This window comes from Musa acuminata, chromosome BXJ3-6 (genome assembly GCF_036884655.1).
Source record: "Musa acuminata AAA Group cultivar baxijiao chromosome BXJ3-6, Cavendish_Baxijiao_AAA, whole genome shotgun sequence".
NCBI classification, from domain to species: domain Eukaryota; kingdom Viridiplantae; phylum Streptophyta; class Magnoliopsida; order Zingiberales; family Musaceae; genus Musa; species Musa acuminata.
Window position 1 is genome coordinate 11,927,306 of NC_088354.1, and position 19,420 is coordinate 11,946,725.

The 19,420-nt window shown below is 42.1% G+C and overlaps 3 protein-coding genes and 1 pseudogene across 3 annotated transcripts; all 4 read left to right on the forward strand.

Moving 5' to 3' along the window:
• The first annotated feature begins 109 nt into the window (after positions 1-109).
• On the forward strand, positions 110-8,318 carry LOC135641554 (diphosphomevalonate decarboxylase MVD2, peroxisomal-like). Its single transcript, XM_065156980.1, has 10 exons — positions 110-3,542; positions 3,707-3,905; positions 4,156-4,219; positions 4,442-4,505; positions 4,606-4,686; positions 5,630-5,716; positions 6,020-6,177; positions 6,326-6,374; positions 7,651-7,775; positions 7,856-8,318. Exons 1-10 carry the CDS (start codon positions 3,333-3,335, stop codon positions 8,076-8,078), a joined length of 1,260 nt encoding a protein of 419 aa, XP_065013052.1. The 5' UTR covers positions 110-3,332; the 3' UTR covers positions 8,079-8,318.
• A 634-nt stretch (positions 8,319-8,952) lies between these two features.
• Positions 8,953-11,633, forward strand: LOC135641319 (isoamylase 2, chloroplastic-like; annotated as a pseudogene).
• Positions 11,634-12,073: 440 nt separating this feature from the next.
• Positions 12,074-15,269, forward strand: LOC103987959 (isoamylase 2, chloroplastic). The gene is given in 3 exon segments (XM_018827698.2): positions 12,074-13,440; positions 13,443-13,927; positions 13,929-15,269. Coding segments are annotated over 3 exon segments (2,130 nt in total). The 5' UTR covers positions 12,074-13,016; the 3' UTR covers positions 15,150-15,269.
• A 1,328-nt stretch (positions 15,270-16,597) lies between these two features.
• On the forward strand, positions 16,598-18,316 carry LOC135641341 (cocosin 1-like). The gene is made up of 4 exons (XM_065156702.1): positions 16,598-16,844; positions 16,956-17,245; positions 17,344-17,793; positions 17,863-18,316. Exons 1-4 carry the CDS (start codon positions 16,598-16,600, stop codon positions 18,253-18,255), a joined length of 1,380 nt encoding a protein of 459 aa, XP_065012774.1. The 3' UTR covers positions 18,256-18,316.
• Positions 18,317-19,420: the final 1,104 nt, after the last annotated feature.

Genomic DNA, 19,420 nt, shown 5'->3' on the forward strand with positions numbered 1-19,420 from the left:
CGCATGCTTGTTTTTGTACAGTCTCTTAATGTATGATTTTTGCAATACATCTTATGATATGTCCATATTTTTATGTGTTACCACACAACCAACTATTTTCTTAAGGCTCTTCTTTATCAGTAGCATATTCCAAACTTCAGCTTTTAATTCAAAGCGGCATGGTTTTATTCTGAAATCTGATTTTTGTTCACTTCCAATGTTTGATTCTTTTTCCCTTCTTGTTTGAACTTTCTTAATTGTATATTTTGCAAGACATGATTCTTCCTTTCTCCATCATTGTGTTATATCATCATCCTCTTGCTGTATATTGAATCATCATCTGGATAGTTAAATTTCGTTTGTCAAAAACCATTATATGGCACTAGTTTTACTGTTAGATTTGGTTTCCTATTTGACATGCTCAACCAAAGATTAGGAGGAGCAACAGTGCAATCATAATAACGAAAACAAGTATTTAAACACCAATGGAAACTGTTGTTTTACTAATAGTCATGAACCATGGAGAAAGCTTTATTCTACATTGTATTGGTAGTTCAAGCATAACTCAGATTATGAGTTAGTTTCCACTTTAGAAGTAGAAGAAGTTAAAAGAAATTTTATTCAAGAAGATAATTAGGTCATTATGATGGAAAACTTGGACCATATTATGCCGAGACAACATCATATATGAGATTCAGGAAACCTGGCCCATACTTGGGAGTCCCTTGACTAATCTGAGAATACTATGAATTGACTAGAGAGCAAGTGTAACAGAGAAGACATCCAGATTAAATACAGAAGAATACCCCATACGCATAATATCTATTCTAGAGAAGGCAGCTAAATGGATCTTCCACAAAACTATAGTGTTGCCAAATTTTTCTCAGGATGTTGACTAAATCTTGTCTAGTTGATCAATTAAAAGTGCCAAGCCATATAGTCCACAGAGTAATCTGTTAAACCCACCAAGGCCAATAATAGTTACAGTCCAAAATGATTGTCTAAGGATTTCAAGTGTCAATAAATCTGAACTACAAAGTTTGGCTCTAATGGACTGTCAATGCTCATAATGACATATTCAGCAGTTTAAAACTAAGCCTTGGTTTGGGACCCATAATCTACTGTTTAGAAACAATTGGACAAGATCAAATATAGCTCAAAAGTTTACTAACAGTGTCAACTATTTGGAATTCGATGAAAAATTAAAAAGTAATTTTGTTGAAGCTAGAAGAATAAAAGGCAACCCAGCATTGTTGCAAACAAAAATCTGATGATGTACTAAATGTTACAATTGTTACCAAGAAGCAACAAACTAAAATATCTCATAACATAACACAGTATTTATTGAAAATGGGATTGGTGCCGTCATAATGCCCTTCGTTCGCAATTCTTCTGGAAGGTATACGTTGGATCTGGATTTTGATTCAGCAAAGGCTCCCTTTTATCTATCATTTATGCTGCATTTGTGTTCTGATGCTGGTGTTGTTGCCTCGGAGATTAAAACGCACAGAAAGACAAGATTTTGTGTGCCTGTAGGTTTAAGCCCAGGATATCCTTCGTCCTTGGGTGCTTCTGTTTTCGATGATGGAATGGTCAATTTCTCTTTGTTTTCGAGGAATGTTGAGAGCGTTGTCCTCTGCATGTATGAAGGGAAAACAGAGGTTCCGTCTTTTGAGATCGAATTGGATCCTTATGTCAATCATATAGGTGATATCTGGCACGTCTCGATGGAGAGCATCGTGGACTATGTGAGCTACGGTTATCGTTGAAAAGGACCAGTAGAGAAAAGAGGTGGATTTGATATGCAGCATGTGCTGTTGGATTCGTATTGTCACGAACTGTCGTCGCACACCCGCAGCAACTTCGTTCAATGAACCGTTCGTCACTTTTGCATATATGTATGGATTCTTGGCAGCATGTTTTGCCATAGTTTTGTGTGCTTTTGCTTGTAAAAATGTAAGTTCGAACAGGTTGCAGCGTTACAGTGCAACCGCTCACTACGCCTAGCGAAACAACCCCTAAATGGCTCCATTTTCGCGTGCCACGGGCTATTTTCTACAGCCGTGCTGAACGCGAAACGTCAGCCATCTCAGTACCTTGGAACCACCCGGGTGGCACCATGGGGGATGGGGCTTCGATATAGTGTCGGGCGTTGAACAATCTTTCATAAATTCGCACGTTAACTTGACAGGGACTTGTCTTCGCGCCCAACACCCGGTGAACAGCTGTTTGTGGACTTGCATCTGTTCGTTCAACCTTCTAATGCCCTTGTTTTTCCTCTTTTCTCTGTTTTCTCTCATGCACGCAAGTGCTCGCTGAATTGCTTGTAAAGCTTCCCTTTCCGCGAGACGTCTGGACTTGTCCGTCGCTCATTCTTCGAACTAATCAACTTTCTCTTTTACAGGTCCTTCGGGACCTGAGTGAGGTTGCAAATCGGCTGACCTTTGCGGACGCATATCGCAAGGGCGCATCATGACTTAGGCAATCCCAGCTAAGTCCGAGAAATTGGCACAAGGGCGTTTCGCGACTTAGGCAACTCAAGCTAAGTTTGCATCTTGGCCACAAGGGTGCTTCACAGCTTAGGTAATTCCAGCTAAGTCAGTGACATTGTGGTATCAGAGCGGGCAAGCAATTCGAGCAAGCAACGAAGGAACTTTGCAATTTCGCCATGGAAAAGCATCATGGCGAATCAAGCAAGACGGGGCATGTCTGACCCTTGCCCCAAGCAGTCGCAGGTGGGCTGCAAGTGCATACTCACTCTCATACTGTTGGTGCCGCTCAAGAGGAGCGCAGCAACGAACATGATGAGCGAGAAGTTGGCTACTCTCCGCGAGCGGAGGAGGTGCAATCTGGAGCGCCAACTGGGAAAAGGAGCCATAAGGAGAGACTCACAAACTCGCTTAGATGTTCTTGGAGCGAGCTTGGAGGAACTCTACTATGGCCAACGAAGGCTTTCTGGGGTAGAGAGCTCACCAGAAGAAGTTGAATCCCAGATCGACAAGGTAGAGGCCCTAGTTGATCGACTGTCAGACGACACCAAAGACTCCGTGCAACATCTGCACGAAGTTGTGGCGGAACTCACCTCCAGGGTGACCATGCTCACAAGGGCACTGAATGCGGGAGGAAGCAACACCCGCATTGCACAAGAGAAAAGAGAGAGAGGAGGAAAACAAGGACTTTAGAAGGTTGAACGAACAGCTGCAAGTCCACAAACAACTGCTCACCGGGTGCCGGGCGCGACAACAAGTTCCCGTCAAGGTAACGTGCGAACTTGCGAAAGATTGTTCAACTCCCGACACTATACCGAAGCCCCAACCCCTATGGTGCCACCAAGGTAGTTCCAAGGTGTTGAGATGGCGTCGGGGACCGAGAGCTGGATTCTGATGGCGACCGGAAGAACTCCCACCAACATTGCGGTGATCAAGTACTGGGGGAAGCGTGATGAGGCCCTCATCCTCCCCGTCAACGACAGCATCAGCGTCACCCTCGATCCTGACCATCTCTCCGCCACCACCACCGTCGCCGTTAGCCCTACCTTCGATAGAGATCGGATGTGGCTCAAGGTAGATCGGATCCTATGCTTCTGTGTTTTCTTGTTTGCTTTATTTTTTTGGGTTTCGATGGATCACCTTCTTTTTGGGGTTTTGAGGGTAAGAAGATTAAGGTCGTTTTGGTACATCGATAGTGTTTGTTTGGCTCGATGTCTGAAATTTACGGGTTTCTGTAGGAGATTCCACTCTCTGGAGATAGATTCCAGAGCTGTTTGAGGGAAATCAGGAAACTTGCCGATGATGTCGAGGATGAGAAGAAGGGTATCCGTATCCGGAAGGATGATTGGCAGAAATTGCATGTCCACATTGCTTCCTATAACAATTTCCCCACAGCTGCAGGATTGGCGTCTTCGGCTGCTGGCCTTGCTTGTTTTGGTTAGTACTGGTCGTATTTGATCCTTGTACACGAGAGTTAAACATTTCTTACTTAATAAGAAATGACTAATATTCTTAATAAGGATATTGCATGACTGATATTCTTACGACGCCCCATTTTGATAAAATTTGTTAACTTTTTGTAGCTAGTTTTGTCACTTAATAAGTCGGTATTGGTTTCGTTATACTGACAAAAAACTGTATGAAATAATCTGCATGATATCATCTTATAGAGTGTTTTTCTTCACAGTTTTCACTCTAGCAAACCTAATGAATGTGAAGGAAGATTGTGGAAAGCTTTCATCCATTGCGAGGTCTGTGCATATTACTTCAACTGCGTGTTTATTCCGATGAAATAATGTGTCTTGCACTTACATTGTATAATCATGCCCTTTCACTCTGCACTTTTAACTCTCTTTGATCCCACTTGTCAGACACTGATATTTTTAGGCGTCGTCTCATAAATCACTGCGGTTAACCATATAATATTACTACCTATAAGTGAATCCCAATTGAAGTAACATTCTCATATGTAGGCAAGGGTCAGGCAGTGCATGTCGCAGTATGTATGGTGGTTTTGTCAAATGGACCATGGGTAAGGTAAGTTTACACTATGAAAAGAACATATATAACCTGAAAGCACTATATATAGTTCCAAAGGCACGGTTAATGATTATTAATTAATCTTGCTGATTATCAGGATGCCTGTGGAAGTGACAGCATTGCAGTTCAGCTTGCTTCAGAATCACATTGGAATGACCTTGTTATTATCATAGCAGTGGTATGTGGTCACCGTACATCAATGACATCGTGAATTGATAAATGTTTTTATTATCTTAGTCTTTGGTGATAGACTTTTTTTGAAGTAGTTATTGTGTACATCTGTTCTTTCATGGAGGACAAGGTTGACTTCTTTCATACACAAGCTCATTTTTTTTCTACTCAGAACATATAGTGAGACAGTGGTCACTGATATGAGTTTGGTCATCTTTGGTAATTTATATACTTGTGATATATATTGCTGCAGAGTCTTCTAGAGCCAATAAAAAATTTCTCCAGATACTCAGATATGATTATTAGGGCTACTAGCTTTCTTCTCCCATCTCTGAACATCCAGAACCAAAAATTTTACTTTATATATCCTTGAAAACTCTCTAAGGGTAATTTTCTTTTGTTGGATACATTATGGACTATGGATCCTTTCTTTGCCTTGTTATTTTTTGAAGGACGTTGATTTTGTTCACTATATTACATTTGAAATTTAATTTGTTGTTCAGTTGATGTTTTGAGGAAGGATAACAAAGGTAAGAAACACCCTTTTTTCATTTTTGAAAGATTTTATGCTAGATCATAATATTTCCGTTATCATTATGTTGAGAAATTACATCAAACTTGTAACCTTTTATGATATGGACAAACATAGATTTGACCAAATTATTTTGCCAGAATATGCCTGTTCAATAATTTGATACTTTTGCAGAAATATGAAACATGCTAACATATTATGACTAAAATAAATATACTGAACAATGGCACTTGTTGGCTCGTCTTATTTTGTATAGCTTAGTAAGTCTGGTAAATTATTTGTCATTTAATTTGACTGCAGTGGTGACCCTGAACAATCATCAATTCATAAAATAAGTTGAATGCACCAATTACAGCTTTTCACTCCGGGTGCAGTTTTGCCAAGTATATATATCTCATTTTGTTAAACACAAATCCAGGTGAGCTCAAAGCAGAAGGAAACTAGTAGCACCACTGGCATGCGTGACAGTGTTGAGACAAGTCCGCTCTTACAACATAGAGCCCAGGTTTTGTTACACTTCATTCCCTTGCACTCTCTTTGTAGTTAAATCTCTTCTTCAGTCAATTGATAGAACTAGTCTTTTTATAGTTAATTCTTTTTGTCAGTCAATTGATAAAATTGCATCTTTTTTATGTTCAGTTACTAAAAGTTCTTGTAGTATGTCAGCTGAGATTACTTGCTGTCCTTATTGTTAAGTGTTTATTCTTATTAGAGCTCGTACAACTATTTCCCGAGTCTGACATCAATATTTTGCAACTTGTTCAAGAAGAATTAGTGCCAACTTACAATCTTTTGTTGTCTATTCTAGACTGTTGTCCCAGGTCATATTTTGCAGATGGAAGAAGCTATCAGAAATCGTGATTTTGCATCTTTTGCTAGGTTGACTTGTGCAGACAGTAATCTGTTTCATGCTGTTTGCTTGGATACTAGCCCCCCTATATTCTACATGAATGATACATCACACAGGCATGATCTTCTCTACCATAAAGATAAACCATTCATACTCAATTTATATTTGAATGATAACACCATTGAAAGCATAGTCATATGTGATTTAAGTTATATTTTCTTGGCACTAACTGTGACGGACTGTTTTGCATCAATCATATCTCAGGATAATCAGTCTTGGTGAAAGATGGAACAGGTCTGAAGGAACACCACAGGTATGCACGTGCAATTACATGGGAGATCTATGATGAACACTAAACAATTGAATATAAAGTTCTACCATCTATTTGGATTAACCAGAGCACAAAAATGTTTTGGTTCCTGATTTTTGTTAGTTAGTTTCGTTTTTTATTGACAATTACTGCTAGATGCTTAAGTTTTGCATCTGTACATGGATGGATTTGCTTGTTAAAAAAAGTGAGTAACTAGATGTTGATTTCAAGTGCTGTAGCAATTAATGATAAGCTGTATCCTAGTTTCAAAAGAATTAAATGATTACGAGAACATTGTTTCTATCAGACTGAAGCCATCCTAAATTGACTTCTGCATTCATGAAATCTGGAAATAGATAGGGTCTTTGATAAAGTGAGAGGAGGAACTCTTGTCAGACTTCTGAAGGATGATGTTCTCAATCCTAACATTTCAAAAGATGCAAAAGAGAAAGAAAAAGGGAGTAAGGGATAGGGTAGGGTCTTTGATAAAGTGAGAAGAGGAACACTTGTCAGACTTCTGAAGGATGATGTTCTCAATCCTAACATTTCAAAACATGCAAAAGAGAAAGAAAAAGGGAATAAGAGATAGGAAAGTACAGAGAAAGAGGATAATTATGAAAAGTAAGCACCACAACTAAGTCAAATCTCTTAATTGTTCATGCTTTAGGACATGGAAGGATGGTGGCTAAATTTTTAAATATTAAATCACTCAAAAATTGAGGATTTGTGGAGATTTTGTCTCAGAATAGGTAAAACTACTTAAATGTGGAAAGACCAAGTCATATTGTATTATAAACAATTTTTCTACTTAAAAGGATATGAATATTAGAATCTAATTGAATTTATTCAGGAACTTATGACTATGGGATCTGAAATTAGAGTAACATTGGTTTTTTCACAAGCATGGAACCAAAGAAATTAAGTTAATATAAGAAAGTATATATCTGAAAGTGAATCTTTAAGACTCTGACATGATCCCCACATCTTAGGTTCTTCAAAGATGGCTTAAATTAAATAGGAATGTTGCTTAAATTTAGTCTAAATATCTTGAGGAAATTTGAAAGTTTAACCAAGGAAGAAAATCATCTTTGTCTCTTAAAAAAGGGTTAAGGTGGCCTATGTAAGGCCATCTGGAAATCACTTCTCCACTGATCTCTCACTATCGTTATATCGTCTTTGCACATTGCATTAAATCTCAGAGAATAATAAGTATGATACAGAAGCTACATGCGCGCCAATTCATCAAAGCTTGATGTTTTATGAGATGGCTAAATTTCAGGCAGCCTACACTTTCGACGCGGGGCCCAACGCCGTCTTGATTGCACCAAACAGAAAATCCGCTGGTCTTCTGCTTCAGCGCCTGCTATTCTGCTTCCCGCCACCAGCAGACAATGAATTGACTAGGTCACTGGGTTTTCAGGTTCTGCAACACCGATACATTGGTTTGATCTGATGTCAAATTTAATCGCGTATCTTCCTTGCAGTTATGTAATAGGAGACAAATCAATTCTGCATGAAGCTGGTCTACAGTCCATGAAAGATGTTGAAGCCCTGCCACCACCACCTGAGAGCAAGGACAAGTATCCATCTCAAAAGTTCCCCGGCAAGGTCAGCTATTTCATCTGCACCAGGCTTGGGAGTGGACCAAGGGTGCTCACTGATGAAAGTCTAGCTCTGCTAAGTCCCACTACTGGATTCCCAAAGTGAGTTTGCTTACAAGGGAACATGATGGTCATTGGAACTACTTTGTGAGAGGCTCCCTTTATAATTCTTGGGTTTTGCTGGAATATCTTAGTATGATCCTTTTTGGATCGTTCCTCTCTCTCTTTTTGCTTTGGGAAGAATCTATGCTTTTATTTTATGTGAGGATTGACGAACTTCTTGCACTAGCTATTTCTCTGCATATGGTGAGGTCAAGATATATACAAGTTGCTCAGGTTTTTCTTTCGATTCTTGCGAAGATTGCTATATATTGTTGTTGAGAATGTTTGTGACGGCAAACGTAATCCAACTTGAATCGTATTTTCATTGGGAAGAAATATATAAGCCGTTGGTATATGATATATTATGCTATCTACTCGTGGCGGGGCCCGCGCGATCGAGAGGTGGTCGCCGACAGGGAACAGGGAATTAGATATGAGTGTCGCCCGTTGCTGGTCCGTGGTCTTCCTGTGAGCCCGATGGGAAAAGGCTCCCTGCCATGAGACAGACACGTGATCCTCGACCTTGTGGGTCCCACCGACGAAACGACCACCCTTCTTCGTTCACGTGATTCCCAGGTGCGTTGTCTTCCTCCTTGGAATCATCCCCATCCTCTTCTTAAATAAAAAAAAATCCAGATTCTTATTTTGTGACCGAGAGCGCAAAACAGTCTCCGTCAAACATATCCCTCCTCCTCCTGCTTTGTTGCCTTCACCATCTCCCGTCCCTCAGACCGTTTCGCTTCGCCTCCATCTCCGTCCTCCGAAACAGCCACGTAAAACCCCTTTCCCTCAACCTCCCCTCCACCCAATGCTTTCCCTTATTGATTAATCCCGAATCAGACTCATTTCTCACAGCAGGAGGCCTGAAAGGCTGCTCTATGGCGAGCATTTGGTTTCCGAGTGCGGCGGCGAAGACTCGCGGCCATCCACATAATGGCGTCATCTGGCAGCGGCGGAATGCGGTGACGCACGGACGGTGCAGTTGCAACCGGAAATTCTCGCCGAAAGGCGCATCATTTGGTCCCCCAACATGCCTTAATTCAGTGGTCCGTGCAACCTCCCCGATCTCACTCCGACAATCGCGGCCGATGGCGGTGGCGAGTGGCAAAGCTCAAGTACTCGAGGGGAGGGAATTCCCCTACATGTTCAGGTCCGAAAAGGGGGACCTTGTGTTGGTGGTGGTGGTGGGAGCGGTAGGTGTTAACTTTTCTGTGCACATTGAGGTTTTGTCTGTCTCCCAGGACGAGTTGGTGCTCATCTATGAAATGTCGAGATCTGATCCTCCGGGATCACTAGTTGCAGACATCGAAAAGGGGATTGGTGCCGTCATAATGCCCTTCGTTCGCAATTCTTCTGGAAGGTATACGTTGGATCTGGATTTTGATTCAGCAAAGGCTCCCTTTTATCTATCATTTATGCTGCATTTGTGTTCTGATGCTGGCGTTGATGCCTCGGAGATTAAAACGCACAGAAAGACAAGATTTTGTGTGCCTGTGGGTTTAGGCCCAGGATATCCTGCGCCCTTGGGTGCTTCTGTTTCCGACGATGGAATGGTCAATTTCTCTTTGTTTTCGAGGAAAGCTGAGAGCGTTGTACTCTGCCTGTATGAAGGGAAAACAGAGGTTCCGTCTTTAGAGATCGAACTGGATCCTTATGTCAATCGTACAGGAGATATCTGGCACGTCTCGATGGAGAGCATCGAGGACTATGTGAGCTACGGTTATCGTTGCAAAGGACCAGTAGAGAAAAGAGGTGGATTTGATATGCAGCATGTGCTGTTGGATCCGTATGCCAAAATGGTTCGAAATCTTCTTTCTGTTCAGGGTGATACAATGACTCCAACCAAGTGTCTTGGTTCTCTGGAAATGGAACCTATATTTGACTGGAGTGGTGATGTTCATCCGCAGTTGCCAACAGAGAAGCTGGTGGTTTACAGATTAAATGTTGGGCAGTTTACAATTGATAACTCGAGCGGGCTCCCAGAAGATGTTGCTGGGACTTTCGGTGGTGTGAGTGAGAAAGTAGAGCATTTTAAAGAACTTGGTGTCAATGCAATCCTGCTAGACCCAATATTTCCCTTTGATGTTAACAAAGGCCCTTACTTCCCCTATCATTTCTTCTCGGTAATGGATGAATATGGACAAGAACATAATGCTGCTTCAGCAATCAATTCTATGAAGGAGATGATCAAGACGCTACATTCCGAAGGTATAGAGGTCTTGATGGAGGTTGTTTTTACTCATAGTGCTGAAGGTGGAGATGCGGACTCCCATGTGATATCATTCCGAGGTATTGATAGTTCTTCCTATTGCATTGTTGACAAAAATGTAGGATCAGGAACCAATAGTCTCCTGAAATGCAATAACCCCATTGTTCAGCAATTAATAATAGACAGCCTCCGGCATTAGGTGGTCGAGTTCCATGTAGATGGCTTTTGCTTTATTAATTCTTCTTCAATGGCTAGAGGACAGAATGGGGATCATTTATCTCGCCCACCTTTGGTGGAAGCTATAGCATTTGATCCAGTACTTTCTAGGACAAAGATTGTCGCAGACTGCTGGTCCCCGCTTGACATGTCATACATGGAAATCCAATTTCCTCATTGGAAAGCATGGGCAGAGATGAACATGAGATTTTGCAGTGATGTAAGGAACTTTTTGAGAGGTGAAGGACTCCTAAGCGATCTTGCTACTAGACTTTGTGGCAGTGGTGATCTATTTTCTTCCAGGGGCCCAGCATTTTCTTTTAATTTTGTGACAAAGAACTTTGGACTTCCTCTTGTTGATTTGGTCAGCTTCAGTACTGCTGAGCTTGCTTCGGAATTAAGCTGGAACTGTGGCGACGAAGGTCCAACAAACAATAATACTGTCCTTGAGACACGTCTTAAGCAGATACGGAATTTCTTGTTTGTCTTGTTTGTGTCACTCGGTGTTCCTGTTCTAAATATGGGGGATGAGTGCGGCTACTCCACTGGTGGTTCTCCATTGTATGATGACAGGAAGCCTATCAATTGGGATAGCCTAGGAACAGGCTTCAGTAAGCAAATTACAAAATTTATTGCATATCTAGGTTCACTTAGAATCCAAAGAGGTGATATTTTTCAGAGAAAGCACTTTCTTAAAGTACAAAACATTGTTTGGTTTGGAAGTAATCAATCTGAGCCAAAGTGGGATGACCCAACATGCAAGTTTTTGGCTTTGGCTCTGAAGTCAGAAAAGAACTTTGACATGTTAAATTCAAACTGCGGTGACTTGTTTATATGCTTTAACGCAAGCAATAATTTAGAGACTGTTGTTTTGCCCGAACAGCCAGAGGGAAATGTTTGGCTTCGTTTGGTCGATACCTCCCTTGCATTTCCAGGAATCTTTTCAAATAGTTGTGATCCAAATGTTCAGAAGGCTGAAGGATCATCTTCTTATGAACTGAAGCCTGATAGTTGTGCCTTATTGGAAGCCACTGTGGATTGAACTTTGTGCCTTATTGTCTTATATAACGGCAGGAGTTTCTTGCTGTATCTATTGTCTCCTGTTATCAATAAAATGAAGTATCCTTTCTGTTAGCACTGAATAAGTGCAAAATTTTCTAAACCATTTTATTTCGCATGCTTGTTTTTGTACAGTCTCTTAATGTATGATTTTTGCAATACATCTTATGATATGTCCATATTTTTATGTGTTACCACACAACCAACTATTTTCTTAAGGCTCTTCTTTATCAGTAGCATATTCCAAACTTCAGCTTTTAATTCAAAGCGGCATGGTTTTATTCTGAAATCTGATTTTTGTTCACTTCCAATGTTTGATTCTTTTTCCCTTCTTGTTTGAACTTTCTTAATAGTATATTTTGCAAAACATGATTCTTCCTTTCTCCATCATTGTGTTATATCATCATCCTCTTGCTGTATATTGAATCATCATCTGGATAGTTAAATTTCGTTTGTCAAAAACCATTATATGGCACTAGTTTTACTGTTAGATTTGGTTTCCTATTTGACATGCTCAACCAAAGATTAGGACGAGCAACAGTGCAATCATAATAACGAAAACAAGTATTTAAACACCAATGGAAACTGTTGTTTTACTAATAGTCATGAACCATGGAGAAAGCTTTATTCTACATTGTATTGGTAGTTCAAGCATAACTCAGATTATGAGTTAGTTTCCACTTTAGAAGTAGAAGAAGTTAAAAGAAATTTTATTCAAGAAGATAATTAGGTCATTATGATGGAAAACTTGGACCATATTATGCCGAGACAACATCATATATGAGATTCAGGAAACCTGGCCCATACTTGGGAGTCCCATGACTAATCTGAGAATACTATGAATTGACTAGAGAGCAAGTGTAACAGAGAAGACATCCAGATTAAATACAGAAGAATACCCCATAAGCATAATATCTATTCTAGAGAAGGCAGCTAAATGGATCTTCCACAAAACTATAGTGTTGCCAATATTTTCTCAGGATGTTGACTAAATCTTGTCTAGTTGATCAATCAAAAGTGCCAAGCCATGGTCCACAGTGTAATCAGTTAAACCCACCAAGGCCAATAATAGTTACAGTCCAAAATGATTGTCTAAGGATTTCAAGTGTCAATAAATCTGAACTACAAAGTTTGGCTCTAATGGACTGTCAATGCTCATGACATATTCAGCAGTTTAAAACTAAGCCTTGGTTTGGGACCCATAATCTACTGTTTAGAAACAATTGGACAAGATCAAATATAGCTCAAAAGTTTACTAACAGTGTCAACTATTTGGAATTCGATGAAAAATTAAAAAGTAATTTTGTTGAAGCTAGAAGAATAAAAGGCAACCCAGCATTGTTGCAAACAAAAATCTGATGATGTACTAAATGTTACAATTGTTACCAAGAAGCAACAAACTAAAATATCTCATAACATAACACAGTATTTATTGAAAATGGGATTGGTGCCGTCATAATGCCCTTGGTTTGCAATTATTCTGGAAGGTATACGTTGGATCTGGATTTTGATTCAGCAAAGGCTCCCTTTTATCTATCATTTATGCTGCATTTGTGTTCTGATGCTGGTGTTGTTGCCTCGGAGATTAAAACGCACAGAAAGACAAGATTTTGTGTGCCTGTGGGTTTTGGCCCAGGATATCCTGCGTCCTTGGGTGCTTCTGTTTCCGATGATGGAATGGTCAATTTCTCTTTGTTTTTGAGGAATGCTGAGAGCGTTTTCCTCTGCCTGTATGAAGGGAAAACAGAGGTTCCATCTTTAGAGATCGAACTGGATCCTTATGTCAATCGTACAGGTGATATCTGGCACGTCTCGATGGAGAGCATCGTGGACTATGTGAGCTACGGTTATCGTTGCAAAGGACCAGTAGATAAAGAGGTGGATTCGATATGCAGCATGTGCTGTTGGATCCGTTTGCCAAAATTGTTCGAAATCTTCTTTCTGTTCAGAGTGATACAATGACTCCAACCAAGTATCTTGGTTCTTTGGAAATAGAACCTATATTTGACTGGAGTGGTGATGTTCATCCGCGGTTGCCAACAGAGAAGCTCGTGGTTTACAGATTAAATGTGGGGCAGTTCACAAGAGATAACTCGATCGGTCTCCCAGAAGATGTTGCTGGGACTTTCGGTGGTGTGAGTGAGAAAGTAGAGTATTTTAAAGAACTTGGTGTCAATGCAATCCTGCTAGAGCCAATATTTCCCTTTGATGTTAACAAAGGCCCTTACTTCCCCTATCATTTCTTCTCGTTAATGGATGAATATGGACGTGAACATAATGCTGCTTCAGCAATCAATTCTTTGAAGGGGATAATCAAGACGCTACATTCCGAATGTATAGAGGTCTTGATGGAGGTTGTTTTTACTCAGTGTTGAAGGTGGAGATGCGGACTCCCATGTGATATCATTCCGAGGTATTGATAGTTCTTCCTATTGCATTGTTGACAAAAATGTAGGATCAGGAACCAATAGTCTCCTGAAATGCAATAACCCCATTGTTCAGCAATTAATAATAGACAGCCTCCGGCATTGGGTAGTCGAGTTCCATGTAGATGGCTTTTGCTTTATTAATTCTTCTTCAATGACTAGAGGACAGAATGGGGATCATTTATCTCGCCCACCTTTGGTGGAAGCTATAGCATTTGATCCGGTACTTTCAAGGACAAAGATTGTCGCAGACTGCTGGTCCCCGCTTGACATGTCATACATGGAAATCCAATTTCCTCATTGGAAAGCATGGGCAGAGATGAACATGAGATTTTGCAGTGATGCAAAGAACTTTTTGAGAGGTGAAGGGCTCCTAAGCGATCTTGCTACTAGACTTTGTGGCAGTGGTGATCTATTTTCTTCCGCGGGCCCAGCATTTTCTTTTAATTTTGTCGCAAAGAACTTTGGACTTCCTCTTGTTGATTTGGTCAAATTCAGCACTGCTGAGCTTGCTTCGGAATTAAGCTGGAACTGTGGCGACGAAGGTCCAACAAACAATAATACTGTTCATGAGATACGTCTTAAGCAGATACGGAATTTCTTGTTTGTCTTGTTTGTGTCACTCGGTGTTCCTGTTCTAAATATGGGGGATGAGTGTGGCTACTCCACTGGTGGTTCTCCATTGTATGATGACAGGAAGCCTATCAATTGGGATAGCCTAGGAACCGGCTTCAGTAAGCAAATTACAAAATTTATTGCATATCTGGGTTCACTTAGAATCCGAAGAGGTGATATTTTTCAGAGCAAGCACTTTCTTAAAGTAGAAAACATTGTTTTGTTTGGAAGTAATCAATCTGAGCCAAAATGGGATGACCCAACATGCAAATTTTTGGCTTTGGCTCTGAAGTCAGAAAAGAACTTTGACATGTTAAATTCAAATGGCGGTGACTTATTTATATGCTTTAATGCCAGCAATAATTTGGAGACTGTTGTTTTGCCCGAACCGACAGAGGGAAATGTTTGGCTTCGTTTGGTCGATACCTCCCTTGCATTTCCAGGATTCTTTTCAAATAGTTATGATCCAAATGTTCAGAAAGCTGAAGGATCATCTTCTTATGAACTGAAGCCTCATAGTTGTGCCTTATTTGAAGCCACTATGTATTGAACTTTGTGCCTTATTGTCTTGTATAATGGCAGGAGTTTCTTGCTGTATCTATTGTCTCCTGTTGTCAATAAAATGAAGTATCCTTTCGGTAAGCACTGAATAAGTGCAAAATTTTCTAAATTATTTTATTACTCGTGCTTGTTTTTGTACAGTCTCTTAATGTATGATTTTTGCAATACATCTTATGATATGTCCATATTTTTATTTGTTACCACACAACCAACTATTTTCTTAAGGCTCTTCTTTATCAGTAGCATATTCCAAACTTCAGCTTTTAATTCAAAGCGGCATGGTTTTATTCTGAAAGCTGATTTTTGTTCACTTCTGCATCTTCCAATGTTTGATTTTTTTTCTCTTCTTGTTTGAACTTTATTCTTCCTTTCTCCATCATTATGTTATATCATCATCCTCTTGCCGTATATTGAATCATCGTCTGGATAGTTAAATTTCGTTTGTCAAAAACCATTATATGGCACTAGTTTTACTGTTAGATTTGGTTCATATTTGACTATCTCAATATTTATCTTTTTGAAGAAATGCTAATGTGGGTGCAATATGTTGTACTTACAATCTGCTTAAACCGACCTCTGGTACATTTTGATCACAGCAATGTTCCATGAATCATTGTTCTTCTTTTCCTCTCTTTTCGTTTTTATATTTGCTTTTCATTATCATCAGAAATATATTGTTTCTTAGTTGTTGCAAATCCACACCACGGTTGGTTCCTTCCCACAGATCTCCAGCAGATACTGAAGCTGCTTCACCATTAGTGTGTGTATCTCGAGGCCCATGAGAATTGGGTTTATGAAATTGTTTGAGCTCAAATTAATATTACTACACTCCTCAATCTCTCTTATAAGCGCAGATATCTTCTGTTTGATGCTTGCAAGAATTGACTCTTGGAAGTTATGGTGAATTGTGTATGGTTTCTTCCTCATAGGAGAACATGGTTTGCTACTTTGATTTAGTGGTGGCTAGGTTTCTTCTTGCAAGTTTACAAGGGAGTTGGTGAGGCATTTCAACATACAACTTGGCTGCTCTTCCGCTGTTGATGCCATGGCCAGGTTTTCTACAGTGGCAATCCATGTGCCGACTCAATGGTGGAGGTTTTGTGGTTTGGTCTCGTCTGGATCGGTTCCATTCTTTAACGGGTGCAAACGCTGTGCAGGGTGCTGCAGGGAAGCAACCCAACGCACCGTAGCTGCTGAAGACCACCGCAAGCACCACTTCACCGCTACCAGCCAACTGCATGCCGCCGTCCCAACCCACTGTTTGCATCGCAGCAAGCGATTGGGCTCTCTCAACATATGTCCTCGCCTTCTTCCAACCCGGGCCACCTGTGCCTCCCTTCGAGCTGGTGTAGCGACACGCGAGCGAGCGTTCCAGAGATGCCCGTGACCAACCACATCGGGAGACTATAAGAACCTTCCTTGCACCCACCCTGATGCATGGCAAGCTCTGCACTCATCATGCTCTCTTTCCCTCTTTGCGTGTCACTACTCCTGCTCCACAGCGCTCAGGCGCAGCTTGGCTTCGGGCAGCAAGAAACAGGGCAACCGGGGGGGAGCCGATGCCGAATCGAGAGGCTTAGCGCTCTGGAGCCCACGATGCGCGTGCCCTCAGAAGCTGGCTTCACGGAGTACGTCGACCAGAACCACGAGCAGTTTCGGTGTGCGGGTGTCGCCGTTCATCGCCGTACCATCCTGCCGAGGGGCCTTCTCTTGCCTTCCTACTCCAATGCCCCCAGCCTCGTCTACGTCGTGCAAGGCTCGATCATCACTTGTCCTCGGTCGTGTTAATCATCAGTCGTCCTGTTTGACTATGGTGTGACAGTTCGTCGTCGCTGGTCCCTGCATGCAGGAAGGGGTATTGCCGGAACAGTGATCCCCGGTTGCCCAGAGACGTACCAATCGTTCCAACAGCAACGGGAGGGGGGAGACGAACACCAGAGGATCCATTCCTTTCACGAGGGCGACATCATCGCGTTGCCCGCTGGAGTCGCTCATTGGTGCTACAACAATGGCGAAGCTCCTGTCGTAGCCATTACGGTCTCCTACACGAGCAGCAGTGCTAACCAGTTGGATCGTCAGCACAGGGTGAGAGTCCTGATGAATCCACCAACCAATTCGCTACTGCAACAAACAGAGCATACTAATTTGGTGAGCAAACATATTCTTCACGTCTTCAATGGCAGTTTCTACTAGCTGGAAGGGAGAGACGAGCACAACAAGGTGCACATACAGAAGAGAGATTAGAAAAGCAAAAGGGGGTCAGCCTCCTTAATGGTTTCGAGCTTGAGCTACTGGCGGAGGCGCTCGGCGTCGACAAGGAGGTGGTGAGGAAAATCCAGAATCCAGACGACGGAAGGGGTGAGATAGTCCGCGTCGACAGAGGGCTACGGCTGCTACAGCCATTACAGAGGAACGAAGAGCAGGAGAGACAAGATGGCGACGATATAAGGCGACGTGAATCGAATGGATTGGAAGAGGCATTCTGCACGATGGATTACAAGCAGAACATCGGGGACACGACGCTCTCTGACCAATACGATCCGAACGCCGGAAGGATCACCGTACTCAACAGTCGCAAGTTCCCCGTGCTAAGATTCATGCAAATGAGTGCCGTGAGGGGATCTCTCCGCCCGGTAAGGTCATCTTCGATGCATATGATCTCAAAAGTGTCGATCGAGTAATGTGACTTTGTCTGCCCGCAGAACACCGTCGGCGCACCATATTGGAACATCAACACTCACGGCATAGCGTACGCCCTAAATGGAAGCTGCCAGATGCAGGTGGTGGGGCACGGAGGGCGGACCGTCTTCGATGGCGAGCTCCGTCAAGGTCAGCTGTTGGTGATCCCACAGCATTTCGTGGTGATAACAAAGACCCGGAGCGAGCATTACGAGTGGGTGTCGTTCAAGACCAACGACAATCCCATGGTGAGTCAGATCGTCGGGAAGGCATCGGTTTTCCGAGGCATGCCGGTGGAGGTGCTCATCAACTCGTATCGTATCTCCAGGGACGAGGCCAAGAGGCTCAAGTTCAACCGCGGTAACCTGATGTCCATGTTTCCTCTCGAGTCTCACGGCGATGTGATGGAGACCTGAGCGGAAGAGATGGCCCGTAGTATGTTCTCTCGACTACAATAAACAACAGCCCAAATTAATAGTTGCTGATAGTGCAACATTCGTCACCCAAGAAAAAAAAAAAGAAAAAGACAAATATAATTCCAATTATTTCAAAGTCTTCTTAGAATATATTAGAAATTGAATATATATTAATATTAAATTTCACAATATTGCGTCGTATGTGTAGTAGCTATTAATGACATACCTCACTCACACACATCATATCTTCTCGAGTGTTCCCCCATATCCTCCTGCTTTCTCACCTTTTCAGATATGTTAGAAAAGAAGGGGACGAAGAAACGCGAGAGAGATCTCGCGTCAGCTCGCTCCTTCCTGTCCCTATAAATAGTAGGGAAGGCCACAAGCTAAGAGCACAGATCAAGGCCGACGGTCCTTTCTCTCTCCATCTCCTCCTTCGGTCCATGGAAGAGAGACGGGGACACAGGAGAGAGCTCATCGATGGTGCAGGGTGCGTGCAGGAATGCAACCCAATGCATGCATTCCTTGTCTTCCTAGTCCATGGTTGGGTCCCTAGAAGAAGTCGTGGATGAGTCCCAAGCACGGGTTCACCACTCATAGAAGACATCAATGCAAACACACGAAAGAGGAAGGCAGATTGATGACACTACATAGATTGATGCCAACATAGAGAGCGGAGTGACACCAGCACCCGATGGCGAAACCCTCTCCGATGAACGAACTACTCCCCCACGCACGCTTCTCAGGCGGCAAGACGGAGGACCATGGTTGCCAAGCACAACTCTCATGCAGCTGTGTGGCTACGCATCGATGGTACCCTGGGGTTTTTTCCCTTTCAGCAAACCAATGTGGGGAGATAGACATCTGGTTGCCGCGGCTGTCGCAGTTCCTTGGTCTTTGCTCTTCGACGTAAGTTGGTTGATGCCGCCGAAGAGCAAAGAACAAGGAATCGTGAGAACCGCCGCAAGCAGATGTCTGTTCCTCCATGTTGATTTGGAAGGGAAGAATCCCATTGTAACACGTATGTGGAACCACATCAGCTGCTTGAAGGCTGTGGCACGAGAGAAACAAACAAAGAACAAGAGAGAGCAGAGTTCGTCGGTGAAGAGGAAAATAAAACTCTCTCTCTCTCTCTCTCTCTCTCTCTCTCTCTCTCTCTTGCACA